This window comes from Anopheles stephensi, chromosome 2 (genome assembly GCF_013141755.1).
Source record: "Anopheles stephensi strain Indian chromosome 2, UCI_ANSTEP_V1.0, whole genome shotgun sequence".
In the NCBI taxonomy this organism is placed as follows: Eukaryota; Metazoa; Arthropoda; class Insecta; order Diptera; family Culicidae; genus Anopheles; species Anopheles stephensi.
In genome coordinates this window covers 91,627,011-91,643,402 of record NC_050202.1, presented here as the reverse complement: position 1 = coordinate 91,643,402, position 16,392 = coordinate 91,627,011, and the positions used below count along the sequence as shown (strand labels likewise).

Here is a 16,392-nt window from a genome sequence, read left to right as displayed (position 1 = left end):
TCTTTCTTCTAATTCACTGACTATTTTAATACCAATCAGAGATTCTTTCTGTTAATTTCATCTAATGTTTCTGTTTCGCTTTCCCAAACCCTGCACCAGACGTTTACCAGTCGTGCTGTCAGTTGTCATGAGAATTCAGACGTTTCGTGCGAAGACGTCTGAAGCAAGGTATGTAGATAAAGAAGGTAGAGTTGTTTAGAGCAAATTGACATTTCTCGACCTGACATAACAGTTCCGAGGTGATCGAGGGGAAGGGTATTGAGAAGAGTGATGGCAGCGTCGGAGGAGGCGCCGGTGGTGGTATCGCTTGCGATTTTTTGACGAAAAATGCAACCAAATATCGTCAATCGTCTGTGGGACAACACTTAATATGCGAAGATGACCCATAAATTAGCGAAATTGCTCAAAGGACTGAGAATCGAGGCTGTTTGTTCATGTTGGTAGCCCCATACCATATGTTTTTGTAAACAAACTCTGACATAACTCGACTAAAATGTCGCCCTGTCAAATCGATAAAAATCCACCTTCTAAATACATACACCTTGGTCTGAAGTCTGTTTTGCTGAAGCATTGGCAATTTGACAGCTCACTCGTAGAAAAAACTGCATTCGTGTAGAAGTGGGTGAAAAGCAGGAGAATAGGCGTATTTTTCGGATTAAAATCAATTTCCATTTATCTGCTATCACGGATTTGTGAAAAAAGCGCACCAGTATTAACCGTTCTTCACACAGCAAAGGTACGCACTTGTTTATCTTATCTAATTCACTGTATCGCGGTGGATACAGATCCCCCAGAATCCCAGTAGTACTCCCGGGTTGGTGGAGAATCGATTTTTCGCTTCAGCACAGCTCGCGTCGATGCGAACGGTTTCGGGCGGATACGGTGGTGGTGGTTCGCTCTGGTTTTATCAGCGAGCGTCGCGTATGCATAGATAGGCGCTATTCTAAGCAAGCGGATAACTGGAGAACTCGTCGTGAAGCGTTTTCGATCTTTTTTTTCATCTATTAGCCGCCCGTTGATTACACATCGTTGACAAATACAACGGAGGTCGAAAGACTGTATCCTCCCATTCATGATTTCCCCCCTTGTTCGGGATGACGACACATCATGCTCCCGCTTTCTCCCTCGCGCCATGCCATTAATTAGGTGGATGGGAAGGGCGCTTCCTGCGCGTATTTATATGTTTTCTGTTATTGCAGCAGCACTGAATCACTTGCCTTGCAGCGGCAGTACAACACCGACCCCAGTTATTGCACGATTATTACGTGTATTTCCACCCGAAGCGCCCGAACGAGTGCTAAAACCGCCACCGCTATAATTGTTGCAGTCGTTTGACACCCTCTTGAGTATTATCCGCGTGCCATGGCTCCCCTACACGCGTTTGTGCGTTGGAAGTAGCGGAGCGAGCAAGTTGTTCCCACAGCAGCCAGCTAGCATCAGCCTGCTGCCTGCTGTCAGTCATCAACAAACGCTCGCTGTTTGTGTACGCTTGAGGCTCCGCTTGCTTAGATTGGGGCCCGTGAGTAAAGTGGTAGTGTTGAGCACGGTGTTGAGAGACATTCGAACACTGCGCTATCATGATTCCCATCGCCCCAATCCAGTAATGCTGCTCCCGGAGAAAACCCCTACAGCTTCATCGTTTAACATATTTTATCACCTTTGCGCTACTTCTTCCGCAGACTTCGCATATTCGACTCGCCCAAGATGACGGACTCGAAGTACTTTACCACCACGAAGAAGGGCGAAATTTTCGAACTCAAATCCGAGCTCAACAATGACAAAAAGGAGAAGAAAAAGGAAGCGGTCAAGAAGGTATGTATCGAGCCAGGGAATTGCATCTTGCCCCATTCGATCAGAACAATTAATAACGCCCTATGGTTGTGTGTGCCACTGTGTGTGTGTGTGTGTGCTCTGTGCCGTTCTTTTAATTTAAGGTCATTGCCAGCATGACGGTGGGGAAAGATGTGTCGGCCCTATTTCCCGACGTTGTGAACTGCATGCAAACGGACAATTTGGAGTTGAAGAAGCTGGTCTATCTGTATCTCATGAACTACGCCAAGTCGCAGCCCGATATGGCCATCATGGCCGTCAACACGTTCGTTAAGGTAAGTATTTGTTAATCAACGTACCACACCACCAACCATCCTCGAATTCCTCCTCCCCTGCTCGAACCGAACCCCTTTACTCTCTTTCTCTTTCGTCTCTGTTCATATCGTATCAGTCGAATCATGTAAGATTTTTGCCGTATCCTGCTTTAAGTTCTGTTTAGTTTAGCAAAATTTGTCATCATTCTTGTTTCAAAGCTATTGTTTCATGTCTGTTTTATAAAATTAACACCGTGCTGGCAATCTTCCAGCGTGTTTCCTTTCAGAAGAAGCGATTCTAGCCCATGACAAACAAAGCTGTAACATTAGTGGGGTGTTTGGATAGCTTTACATAGCCAGTAGATACATATTGTTGGGCAATTGTCTATTTTTGTGGCCAAAATATTTGCCATTTTGAAAAGAAGCCAACGTGTACCAACGGCAGTATGATTAATTGAAACATTTTGCTGAAAAAGACTGTTTTTTCAATAGAGGCATCCGTGCGTTAAAGCGAAAAGGGCCTTATCGTATAGTGTGGTGCGCACACTCAGGCTCGATTCCCACGTTTCTTCGTTCGCGCCAGTTATCTAAGGAGTTTCCCCTTCTCGCAAAGAAAGATAAAACTTTGTTGATAACCAGCTGTGTGCTGTGTGTGTGTGGGGATTATTGGATTGCATCTTTATTAAGGCAGACAGTAATCATGAATCACGAATGCCATTTTTCCGAAGATTGTCTTCCCTTGCCATTGCCAGCCGACGAGCTAGACTTTACCAATCGTGTACAAACTAAAAGGAGAGGTTGGACGTTACGTTTTCATTCTTTTCCGTTCCGATTACCATCCGATTTGCACTCTTTTGCATATATTCGATATTTGTTTTTGTATGTGTATTTTTCGATTCCGCCTGTGCTTATCTTTCCCATCTTGGACTGTTATTGTTTAGATTGTTTTCCGATAAGTTGCTGCGCTTAGAATCATACTATTGTTATCCATCGATCATCGATTCATCTTCGCCATCGTCACATCACACCAATGTTCTCACCACCACCTTTCTCTAACATATACGCTTCTTAAATGACTGTTTTCACTCGATTTTTCAAGCTCTCTCTCTCTCTCTCTCTATCTATATATTCAATGAATAATTAATTATTACCACGCTCATAGTACTAAACTTGGTATCTGTTTCCTTTTTCTGTCTTGTTTTCTTTATCTTCCACCAAAATTGCTATTGCCATCGCTCCCCCCTCCTTTCGAAATCGAAATTTACCAACAAACACGCGCATCCGTTAAACGAAACCCTTTCCGTTACCACCTCTCTCTATGTTCTGTTGCAACCGTGTGTCATGAATCTACCACCACCGTATTACCCGTCTATGATGAGATAAAACTGAATCAAATAAAAATATAAAACTCTATGTTTTTGTTAATAACATTTGTTAAACCAAACAAACAAACAAACAAACAAAAAAAAACAATGTAAGGATTTGCCACATTCTCAACTCGTTAAGGTAATCAAATAATCCAAAATCTTGCAAATTGAGTTTTTTTTAGCTAAGAGTTTTCTTATTATTATTAACTACCCTTGTTTCCGACCGTTTGCCTTTCTTTCGGTTTCACCACACTCTTTGGTTGAAATAAAAGCAAATCTGTGTTAAGCTGTTATGAGTTGCATCGTTCTTACGTTCGTTCGTTTCGCGTTTCTTTGTCCTTCCTCCCGTTGGGTGAACTTTTCCTTTTTTCAACTCTTCTTCGTATGTTTTGAACAGCAACTTTATTGGATTCAGTTTGTTTAACTACTTGTTGTTTATGTGTCAATTAGCTCTTGTAGTTGCTCTAGAAATGAGCAAAAGCCGTTTAGAAACATAGCTGCTAGCTGCACAGTAGAGCAAATAAGTTAGCAACTTGGTTGTTGTTTTGGCCAACATTTCTTTGCCTATCGTAGAGTAGAACAACCCATAGAACGACACGCAAAAGCTCGGCGGTGTTGTTTATTGAATTTTATATGCACCAACGTATTCATTAAAAAATGGACTAAGGCTGGTCTGGGCACAGCTCCCCATCGTACGTCGTACGCTAGCTCTGTTCAGATTCTTCAGTCCGCATCATTAACTTCTTGACGGGCGAAAAATTTTGGCTTAATTAAAAACGTTTACTAGCAGAAGTGAATTTCGCATGAAAAGTCCTTAAAATCAGTCTCGTTTTAATGCATACGTTATTGTTCGTTCTATGTATCTTTAGCCAATTTATTGTAAATCGTTCTTGATTCGGTGTCCTTTTTGTCAATGGCGATGCTTGTATTGCAAAATAGGCAATTCTATTCCGATCTTTGGTTAACTTTATTTCCTCATTTTCCACGCAGATGCATCCAAATTCTGAAGCTTCGTTTCAATTCGTGCGGCCCATTTCAGTGTTGCTTTTATTTGCCTTTCCTGTTTTGTTCTTCTCAGCCTCTCCTTTTACTCTACTACTACTACTACTACACACACATACACACATGACGCTGCATCAAATGCAACTTGTGGTTTCGTTTGAAAGTTTTCGTTCCAGTTTGTGTTCCGTTCATTTGAAACCCAAAATTGTACATATATGCGTATGGCGCTAGGTCTTCCACCAGCGGTGTCCATTGTGGTTATGAGTTTTCCCGTTTTCTCCAGCGTGCTTCTAGTTGGTTTTATTTGTTAGCAAACTTTCGCGGATCATTTCAAACGCCAGCGCGCGCGCCGCCTAGCAATGCGTCTGAAGACAATAATTAACGATCGTTCGTTTCATGCAGGACTGTGAGGACACGAATCCGCTGATCCGTGCGTTGGCTGTGCGTACGATGGGCTGCATCCGAGTGGACAAGATCACGGAGTACCTGTGTGAGCCGCTGCGCAAGTGTCTGAAGGACGAAGATCCTTATGTACGCAAGACGGCCGCCGTGTGTGTGGCCAAGCTGTACGACATCTCCAGCTCGATGGTAAGAGGTGGTTGTGGTCTATGTTATCGATTTCTAGCTACTAAAACACTGTTCCGGCAGGTGGAAGATCAAGGGTTCCTGGACCAACTGAAGGATCTTCTGTCCGACTCGAACCCGATGGTGGTGGCGAACGCCGTTGCCGCGCTGAGCGAGATTAACGAGGCGAGCGCAAGTGGACAGCCGCTGGTGGAGATGAATTCTGCCACCATCAACAAGCTGCTGACGGCACTGAACGAGTGTACCGAATGGGGGCAGGTGTTTATCCTCGATTCGCTGGCGAACTACACGCCCAAAGATGAACGGGAAGCCCAATCGATCTGTGAACGTATAACGCCTCGTTTGGCGCACGCCAACGCAGCTGTGGTGCTGAGTGCCATCAAGGTGCTGATGAAGCTGTTGGAGATACTAGCCGGCGATGGTGATTTCTGCTCCATGCTGACCAAAAAGCTCGCGCCGCCTTTGGTCACCCTGCTAAGCTCGGAGCCGGAGGTGCAGTACGTGGCGCTGCGCAACATCAATCTGATCGTGCAGAAGCGTCCGGACATTCTGAAGCACGAGATGAAGGTGTTCTTCGTGAAGTATAACGATCCGATCTACGTGAAGCTGGAGAAGCTAGACATTATGATTCGGCTGGCGAATCAAAGCAACATTGCGCAGGTTTTGAGCGAATTGAAGGAGTACGCCACCGAGGTGGATGTGGATTTCGTGCGCAAGGCCGTCCGAGCGATTGGACGCTGTGCGATCAAGGTGGAACCGTCGGCGGAACGGTGCGTGTCTACGCTGCTGGATCTCATCCAGACAAAGGTGAACTACGTCGTCCAGGAAGCGATCGTGGTGATCAAGGACATCTTCCGCAAGTACCCGAACAAGTACGAGAGCATCATCAGTACGCTGTGCGAGAACCTGGACACGCTGGACGAACCGGAAGCACGTGCCTCGATGGTGTGGATCATCGGGGAGTATGCGGAGCGTATCGATAACGCCGATGAGCTGCTGGATGGCTTCCTGGAAGGTTTCCAGGACGAAAATGCCCAGGTACAGCTACAGCTGCTTACGGCGGTGGTGAAACTGTTCCTCAAGCGTCCGGCCGACACCCAAGAGCTCGTCCAGCACATTCTTTCCCTAGCCACGCAAGACTCGGACAACCCGGATCTGCGCGATCGTGGATTCATCTACTGGCGTTTGCTGTCGACGGATCCGGCTGCAGCCAAGGAGGTGGTGCTGGCCGATAAGCCGCTCATTTCGGAGGAGACCGATTTGCTGGAGCCCACGCTGCTGGATGAGCTGATTTGTCACATTAGTTCGTTGGCCAGCGTATACCACAAACCTCCGACGGCGTTCGTTGAGGGTCGAGGTGCTGGTGTTCGCAAATCGCTTCCGAACCGTTCTGCATCGGCTGCTGGCGAGGAAAGCTCCGCCGTCCCGGAGGCTACCGTCATTCCCAACCAGGAATCATTGATTGGTGATCTCCTCTCGATGGACATTGGTGCACCGGCTGCTCCAGCCGCTCCTGTTCCAGCAAGCAGTAATGTGGACCTTCTCGGCGGTGGGCTGGACATCCTGCTCGGTGGCGGGCCCGCTGCTACAAACGACACAGCACCAGCGGCTACCGCTGCGGCGGGTGGATCAGCTGCCGGTGGACTTCTCGGGGACATTTTTGGTATTGGCCCAGTGAGTAGCACAAACATGATCCAAATCCCGAAAATCACCTGGCTCCCAGCGGATAAGGGCAAAGGTCTCGAAATCCAGGGAACATTCTCACGCCGCGCCGGCCAAGTTTACATGGACATGACATTCACCAACAAAGCGATGCAGGCAATGACCGGGTTTGCCATTCAGCTCAACAAGAACAGCTTCGGATTGGTGCCGAGCGCTCCGCTGCAGGTCGCCCCGCTACAACCCTCCCAATCGGTCGACACGTCCCTTCCGCTGGGCACAACCGGTCCGGTGCAGCGTATGGAGCCGCTGAACAATCTCCAGGTGGCGATCAAAAACAACGTGGACATCTTCTACTTTGCCTGCCTCGTGCACGGAAACGTGCTGTTCGTGGAGGACGGACAGCTGGACAAGCGCGTGTTCCTTACCACCTGGAAGGAAATTCCGGCCGCGAACGAAATACAGTTCAATCTGCACGGTATTGTCGGTACGGCCGACACGGTAGCGGCAAAAATGACGGCCAATAACATCTTCACGATCGCCAAGCGTAACGTGGAGGGCCAGGACATGCTGTACCAATCGCTGAAGCTAACGAACAACATTTGGGTGCTGCTGGAGCTGAAGCTCTCGCCGGGAAGCTCCGACGCAACGCTCAGCTTGAAAACGCGCTCGGTGGAGGTTGGGGCGATCATCTTTGCGGCGTACGAGCAGATTATCCGTTCGCCATAAGCCCCCGGTTAGGGCATAGTGTTAAAATTGTTATATTCCATTAGACTGTAAACGTTGGACAAGGATGGCCGCGTAGGCGGTGGTAGTATCAGGAAGATCTTCGTTATCGGACATGAACTCGCGTCGTAAGGTGACAGTTCTATTCTAATTACGCCTATATAAGTGTATTCCTGCACAGTGTAAACGAGCCATGAGTTTTAGTAGACTTTCGAATAAGCGTCTATCTCTCCCTTAGTAACGAACGCCGCATACTAGATAAAAGCAACGCGTTATACCAACAGACACATATGTACCGCCAACCCACACACACATCCATTGGTGACTAAATAAAGTGTAATCGATGATGATATAAAAGAAAAACTACCCGTATCCGACGTTGGTTCAATAATTTATGATTTTGATTTTATTTAGAATCGCCAGCAGCTTCAAAAACGCTGTCCGCTTGCTATTATTAAGGCTTCCGCGACACAAACGCATGCCATGTTTCGTTTTCCAAGCAGCGATAATAATCCTTTCACATGCAGACCCCCGCGTGAAGATCTCGTCACAAAATACGTACGTTAGTATGGTAATATGGTGTTAAAAACTAAATATAATTACAAAAGAATAAGTTTTGTTCGAGAAAACGAATTTAAAAGTAATTGTGAAAATCAGTGGCGTGTAGTAACTTCCTCCCATATTAGCGTGTGCGTACCTACTCACAGCTCACTGCAGCCGGCTCATCCGCTCGACGTACAGCTCGTACAGAATCTTATTTTTGGTGAAGTAATGGGGATTTTCCTCTGCGCTCAGCACCGGACAGTAATCGCCGAGCAGCTCGCCGTTAATCGAGATGGTCGACGCAGGACTATTGCTTCCACTGTTGGCAGGCATTCTGAATGACCCGTTGCTGCTCGCATTGCTATTGCTGCTGTTGCTACTGCTGGAGCTGCTGCCAGCCATCACCCCGAGCAGATGATGAGGATGGTTGTTGTGATGGATGCTAATTGCACACGATCCTGTCGCCCCCAGCAGATGATGATGGTCGGCCGCTATCTGCTCCGGCAGCACTCCGCCTCCCGCAATACTGTGTTGGTTGTTGTTGAGGTGCAGATTATTGATCCGTTTCGACAGTGGCATGAATTCGTTCTGTTCTTCCTCGCGCGAACGTTTCCTACAACGAGAGTTCATCCGTTACCGTAACTGCGTAAATGCGGTGCATAAGCATAAATGCGTATCCGCAGCATAGCGCATAAACGAGAGAATGGGGTAGGCGGGAGGGGGAAGGGTTGCATGTAAACAAAAGGAATTACCTCGTGTCTATTGGCCCTGCCATCGTGAATTACTTTGAGTACCAGTGTATGATGGCGATGGGGCAGATGATGATGACGATGGGTTGCTGCCGTCTCATCTACGTTGCACCAGTTCCGTTGTTTTTTCTTTGTCTGCGAGAATACATAAATAGATTGAAACATATTTACTCATAATGTCCGCATATGTAATTCTGAGCTGAGGTTCTAGAACGCTTTTAAGGGCTTTTATGAATCGTCAGAGAATCTATATCCATTAGAGTGAAAAAAAAGAAATCATTTTTACAGAATAATAAAGAATGTTCCACAGCTCTGTGCATAACTCATGTCTGAACGCGATTTTACTTGCTACTGGCCACATGCATTGCCACGCATTACAAAAGGCAACGAACCGCAACTGGAACTCCTTTCTCGATGGCTTTAAATGAAGTGTGATTAGAAACATTTCTACCCATCTAATCATTCCGGATGCAAGTGTTATTCTAGCCCAGATTCTTACACTATCCTGTGCCCATTTCAGGCAAATTATAATATTTTGCACGGGACTTACCGATAACAAGAGGCCAGCAGAAAGATTGAAGTCGCAGCAGCTAAACGTTGACAGCAGTAGGTGCAACAATTGCTTGCGGAAACCAACAAATAAACTATGTTTATGCTCACGCAATGCTCGCCAATGTATATTGCTCTCCCACGACCAGCATATGATGTTCCCGACCGAATCAAGGTATATAGATTTAGGAGGTAGAATTATATAGAGCAATTTGACATTTCGCGACTTGACGTTTTTGTTCCGTGGTGAGGTGGAGAAGAAATGGTTGTGGAATGGTAGAAGGTATTGGTGGAGGTATTGTTTACAAATATTTACCCTCATAGCTTCTTGTACTTTCGGTTTGCTCGGTTGTGGATTGCGTGTTTTTGGTGGCTTTGAAGTGATATCATAAGGAAGTGTGTTTTTTGAAGGTTAATTTTTTGTTATAGTTATTTTTTATAATCATTTAATAAAAATTATAGTTTGTATTAAGTGATTTTGACTATAACTTGGATAGATGTGTAGATTCTAAATTAAGATCCACATCTACAGTTCTTTGAAATCGTTAGTTAAGTTTCATTTACGATAATTTTCTTATAAAATAGTGTTTAGTTAGGTTAGTTAGTTAGCTCTATGGTAAGATAGTTACGTTAGTATAGGTATTAGTTTGATATTTTGTTGTTTGTTTTCAAGTAGCATTAGTTAAATTTTGTTTCTTTCATTACCATAACGAATTTCATAAGAACTTTTCTAAAACTTTTAAACATGCCTGCTCCCTGTGCTGTTTCACTGTGTCGCAATAAACGATGCGATGCAAAAAAACATTCGGTGGAGATTTCCTTCCACATTTTCCCAAAATCTGAACCCCTTCGTAAATCTTGGGTTCAATTTTGTAACCGGGAGGAAAATTGGGAACCTTCAATAAATGACGTGATATGTTCAACACATTTCCTAGAAAATGATTATCTAATGCCAATTAATAATTTGGTTGGTGCTAAAGTGTCTCGAAGACTTCTTCTTCCTAATGGTGAGTTGTTTTGAATTGCATCTTAATCTTTGTGTGACTAATTCATTATATTTGTTTCAGCTATTCCAACAATTAAAACTGCATTGCATACTGCAATGAGTAATCAACAGGAGGAAGATTTGGAAAACTTTCCTCCCTTAACATCTATTCCTGTTACGGCAAGCAATGATGCATCCGTAAGCACAACGCAATCCACGAACACAAACAATTCTCAGGAAATACAGAAACTTAGAGAAGCTAATTTGCGATTAAAAGCAACCTTAAACTACGTTACTTCTGAAAATTTTAAACTAAAACAAAAAGTTTTAAATTTAGAAAAGGAACTTAACTTTTTGAAGAATTCTTGCATCCATCCGAACGATCTGATTGACAAAATGAAAAACCTTTTACAAGGCACACTATCATCAAATCAGATTGCTTTGATTACGGAAGAAAAGAAACGCGTCAGATGGACGAAGAAAGAAATTAGCAGTGCTCTTACGCTCCGATATTTTGGGAAAAGGGCATATGACTATATGGTACGGGATATGAAATACCCCCTACCATCAATTTCGACCTTACAAAAATATGCAAGGACTATTAATTTAAGCGAAGGCATTTTGGAGGATGTTTTAATATTTATCGGTAACTTTATTAGTACATTGAACAGTAGAGATGCGGAATGCATATTAAGTTTCGATGAGATGAAGGTGCAACATACAATGGAATATGATCCTTCAACTGATGAAGTTGTTGGTCCTCATAATTACCTACAAGTAGTTATGGCTAGAGGTTTGTTTAAGAATTGGAAGCAGCCGATTTATATTGGTTTTGACAAAAAAATGACCAAAGAAATCATTATTATTATTATAAAGAAACTATTTGAAAAGGGTATAAACGTTGCTGGGATCGTAAGCGACAATTGTTCGACTAATATAAGTTGTTGGAAAGAGCTAGGTGCACAAGATTATAAAAAACCGTATTTTGAGCATCCCATAACTAAGAAAAATGTATATGTATTTCCAGACGCACCACATTTACTAAAATTATTGAGAAATTGGCTCGTTGATCATGGATTTAATTATAAAGATCAAGTCATTTCTGCAAAACCATTACTTGATCTAGTAGAAGGTAGATTAGGAGCTGAAATGACTCCTTTATTCAAGCTTACTAAGGGGCACTTGATTTTGTCAAGTCAAGAACGACAAAATGTGCGTAGAGCAGCAGAGCTACTATCTCGTACTACAGCCATTTCATTGCGGCGATATTTGCCAAATGAAAAAGAATTGGCAAATATTATAGAAATGGTAGACTTGTGGTTTAGCATTTCTAGCTCATATAGCCCGAATGCAAAACTACATTATAAAAGATCATTCATGGGAAGTGAAGAGCAAATTGAAGCTTTAGATAATATGTATACTTTCATTTCGAACATGCTAGTGGTAGGAAAAAACAATATACAAGTTTTTCAGAAAAGTATTTTGATGCAGATAACATCCGTGAAAATGCTGTTTGCAGACATGAAGGAAAAGCACAACATTATTTACTTATCTACGCATAAGGTAAAACACATTAAAAATATTTACTTTTCGTTTATTAGAACTAATCATATCATGTTTATTTTATTTCAGCTTAATCAAGATCTACTGGAAAATTTTTTCTCTCAGTTGCGACAAAAAGGAGGTACGTATGATCACCCATCCCGTTTGAATTGCATGTACAGAATTCGTTTAATGATTCTTGGCAAATCGCCCAGCATTATTAATTCTATTACAAGTACATCAGACAGCAAAAATCATATTGCCTCGGATGTATACATAACATCAACAGATTGTGTTGAGTATGAACATGTAACTCATCAGGAGAAATTTATATCAGCTTCCATTTTTGAAGAAGCTGATATAGTACCTGATGTAGTAGAAGTAGTTACAGATAATGAACTTCCAATTCATAATTTGAATGAACAGGAACAAGATGGATTGGAATATATAATTGGATACATCGCACGTAAATTTAGAGATAAATATCCCCAATTACAGTTAGGAGATTATACTTGCAACAGCAGAGAAGATCATAATTATTCACAACCACAATCATTTGTTGATCATGTATCTGCTGGCGGTTTATACAAACCATCTAATGGATTCCTTGAAGCAGGCCACAAAATGGAACAAATTTTTCTTAATTTCCACAAAGATGGAAAACTTAAACAAACCACCCGGATCGTGGAAACCCTCGCTCGCCATTTACAAATTAATTTTCCTGAATATCCAAACGATATTATTAGAACCTTTGCAAAGCAAAGAATATTAGTGAGAATGAGATATTTAAATATGAAACGAATTGAAGCTCAAAGAACATACCTCAAGCGAAATAACCCATGCCAAAGAAAATACGCCAAGAAACTTAAGAAAACTATTAGTTAATTTGAGTAAGTTTGATAATTTTACGCTGGGAGCAAATGTTTTTTTTTATGTTGATGCAATTTTGTTGTTATATTTCATATTTGTTAATTAGCTTATAATCTACAAATATTTTGTGATATTTTTTTAATTATTTATAGAAACTTTTGGTCTGTGATACAATATTCGCCTCTTTTCTTTACATGCGGGAGGCGAACAATTATTGCGAGAGTTAAAGAAATGTATATGTTTGAATTATATTTAATTTACAATTGTACGTGGAAGGGTAGGTTAAGGGAATAGAGTGTGGGATGGAAGGAATGGATGATAGGAATGCAACTTAGCAATTCGGTTGCTAAGTTCTTCGTCGCTGCTGGTGCTGGTTCGGTGCGGTTGATGTGTTGTGACTATTGTCCAGGTAGGTGTGGTGTATTCCGGATTATTTAGTTTTGTACCGATTTGTATAAAATTTTTGGCTAACCTTTACTTACATATGGCAATAGGCTTTTGATTACTTTGCAGGCCGCTAGGTAATCTGGATGGCCACTGAAAATCGAGAAATCGTATATTTTTTCAAAAAAGCTAAGTAGCAATGCTCAAATCAAGCAAACACAAATGTTCGCATTCACGATGGCAAAACGTAATGTCAATAGTGTAGTGATCAAATGAATACCTAAAATTAAATTTCCATTAAGTTGAAATGTGATTTGATTAAGCTCATACATTCAATAGCTAAAGTATCTGAAAACTACGATATGAAATCGTAATTTTACTTGTTTCTTTTGAACACTCTCCACAAGTACATTTTTTTAAATATCGGGGTAAGAGGAGGGAATCATCATCATCTTTTGATTAAAGACGGATTTTCAGAACATTTTGGGTATGGGATTGTCTAACACCGTTAGTGCAATTATAAGCAAATTAATTCTGAGCAAAAAAAAATGAATTAAGAATAGTCACATTTATAATTGTTTTAAGCAATTTACAATTGTTTGCTTATTTTTCATAATAAAAATCAGGGTCACAAATGTAAGTTATAACGGATTTTTTATCTTAATTTCACTTTTATTACGTTACGTTACGAGGATTACGTTTTTCACTTTTATTTACTAAACGACTAGCTTAAGAGGCACGGTTACAGGGGTACGCACGGATGCGCAAGCGGTTACAAGGCTACGCACGGATTACAGAATGAGCAAGCGGTTACGGGGGTGCATATAAAAGGGGTGGAATGGATCGGAGGTCCAAGATGCATCCATGGTCAAGGAAGGATGAAGGGTGGAAGATGAATGAAAGTTGTAGATGGAAGAAACTTAAGAGGCCCGGGCACAGGGCTACGCACGGAAACTCCGGGGTGCATAGAAACTCCAGGATGTACATAAATACAATATGACCATCTATCTAAATACGAATGAGGTGTCACACGGTGAATTTGGGGGGGTGGGGGGGGGGGGGATTCGGAATGCCAAAAACGGTTTTTTGGATGGTGCGCCCCTTGCTGGTCGGAATGATCCGATCTTTGACCGGATCTAGATGTATCTCGATGAGATGCGCAAGATTGCCGAACATCGCGAACGCGTAGCTCCGCTCTAAACCCGGAAAAACACGGAAAAACAGTTTTCCGGCCCTGGTTGCCGGATGGTGGGTGTGATCCGGCCAAACGGTACACCAAACTATCGGTCCCGTTGGTCCGCATCGATCGATGCGTTATTTGTCCGGATCGGTTGAGAATTCGCTGTTTGGAGACGAAAAAACCGGTCCGCGAAAATCTCCCACAGTTTTCCGAATTTTCAGGAAAAACTTGGCACACGGCCGGAGGGTCAACATCGGGGACCGGACACGTGAAACCGACCCGAACGGATGATTTTCCAGCGAACTCCCCTTATACCCTGGGTTTGGTACTACTTCTCGGTGGATGGGTGTATGGGGGGTGGGAACAGGTGAGGGGGAAAATTTATTTTGCGAATTCCTCTCTGCGCCGATCGAGGTGCCTTACGATGTATTTGGGAAGCAAAATTTGGAATGTCCAAAACGGTTTTCCAGTTGTTTTACTAAATTTTAATATAGATGTCTTGAAAGACTCATTCAATCTTAGTCATTCCTAATATGTGATTTTAATCGACATTATTGAAAGATAGATTATCTTTAGGTGTTAAATGGAAATGTAATTACAGTAAGCTTGAAGATATATTGACATGCCTTATTTTATTATTATTGTCAGAAATTAGTGTTTCACATGTTCAGAATTTCAATTTTCGATGATATTAATTGATTTTTAATTGGATTGTGCTGTAATCAGCTAACAGGTGCCGAAAATTTCGGTTATATTTGGGATGATTCGTTTTCATTTCATACCAAGTTTTTTGGGCTATTTGAAACCGAGGCCCGGTGTTTTCCCCAAGACTTATTTTATTTAGGACTACTTCATTTTATATTTTGTTATAAAGCAACTTGGTCTACATGGTTTCAATAGCAAATTCCAAATGCTGATCATCACATAAAGTGACGAAAATATAATAAGATTACCTGGTATCAAACAAACTTGTGATGTCAATAATCTTTAAATCGTTCGTGTCGTATGGCACATAATTATAAATTACCTCTTTAAATGTGAGAATTCCGGAAAAATGAATTTTTTTTATTTTTTTTTAGATTAGTATTTAATAATTCTTTGGTATTTTTTGCAGTTTTTAAGCTCGTTTTTCTCAAGTTAAAATATCTCATTCCTGCAATTACACGAGGTTTTGCAAAGAATTATATAAGAATCGAAGGATGATTCAGGTGGTTAGTTCTGAATGTGTTAAGCAGGAGCCACAATTCCACTTTTTTTAAGTAAGGTTTCATCGGGATATAGATAAAATCTGTTTCATTCTCAATCCCTTTTTTAAAAATCCATTTAAGGACTCAAATAAACCTCCTACCGGTAAATGTCCGACAAGGGTTTGAGGTTGACAATATGTATGACCTGCAGTTGATCGTACGAGATCCTTACTGATGTAGGGAATTTGAAACTAAAATATTTACAATGTAACCTTAAAAGAATTTCCATCCATCTTTTTCTTGTTTTTTTTTCTGCGTGTGGCTACTGCTACTCAAGGTATTAATACAGTCGCTTGGATTGACACCTCCAGTGGAACATGGTTATACTCAAACATCTGTCTTACATCTGACTGAGAGTGTCTGATGTCTGTAGAAGAAAAAATAATAGCTGATGAACTCTGAGAGTCAAACAAACTCGTTGAATGCAGATTCAGATGATTGGTCAGAAACACCCCTTATTTTGCAATGGCTGTGAGAAAAAAATATCTCCAAGATATCATGGTTATACTGTAATTCAATAATGCGTAGTACAGCTAAAACAATGAGTAGCCAATCTTTACTGGGCTCCCCTAGTTTGTCGACATGTAATCAAAGCCATGTTTGTTTTTCCTTCATTCGCAAAGCGCTCACAGTTATGATATGTGCATAAGAATTAATTTCTTAAATATTTGCATAGCTTTTTCTGCATTACTTACATGTTCACCACTGACACGTACATTTCAATCGAGGCAATTTTTGATTTTCATTTCTTGGGAATGATTTATAATGATCTATATGTTTAAAAAGAAATACTAAACCAAATATCCACCCGTTTTGAAAATGTTTCTAATTCTTCAAGGTACTAGTGCTTGTAGATAATAGCTGAGCAGCTTTTCAGTTTTTCGTTCTTTCTTGTGGCGTAATCTATTTTTTGTACGTTT

General features: G+C 41.8%; 2 protein-coding genes across 3 annotated transcripts; one reads left to right on the top strand and one right to left on the bottom strand.

Annotated features, from left to right (window-relative positions):
- The first annotated feature begins 576 nt into the window (after positions 1 to 576).
- Positions 577 to 7,789, top strand: LOC118505836 (AP-1 complex subunit beta-1). Of its 2 annotated transcripts, none has more exons than XM_036042194.1 (5): positions 577 to 736; positions 1,680 to 1,812; positions 1,935 to 2,105; positions 4,856 to 5,041; positions 5,102 to 7,789. In XM_036042194.1, the coding sequence occupies exons 2-5, from the start codon at positions 1,705 to 1,707 to the stop codon at positions 7,424 to 7,426; spliced, it is 2,790 nt and encodes a 929-aa protein (XP_035898087.1). In that variant the 5' UTR covers positions 577 to 736; positions 1,680 to 1,704; the 3' UTR covers positions 7,427 to 7,789. The 2 variants fall into 2 exon arrangements, with proteins under 2 accessions (XP_035898087.1, XP_035898086.1); XM_036042193.1 differs by lacking the exon at positions 577 to 736 and adding an exon at positions 1,448 to 1,600.
- A 13-nt stretch (positions 7,790 to 7,802) lies between these two features.
- Positions 7,803 to 9,415, bottom strand: LOC118505837. Its single transcript, XM_036042195.1, has 4 exons — positions 9,266 to 9,415; positions 8,719 to 8,850; positions 8,121 to 8,579; positions 7,803 to 8,012 (listed from the first exon to the last, which is right to left on the bottom strand). Exons 2-3 carry the CDS (start codon positions 8,739 to 8,741, stop codon positions 8,132 to 8,134), a joined length of 471 nt encoding a protein of 156 aa, XP_035898088.1. The 5' UTR covers positions 8,742 to 8,850; positions 9,266 to 9,415; the 3' UTR covers positions 7,803 to 8,012; positions 8,121 to 8,131.
- Between the last annotated feature and the right edge of the window lie 6,977 nt (positions 9,416 to 16,392).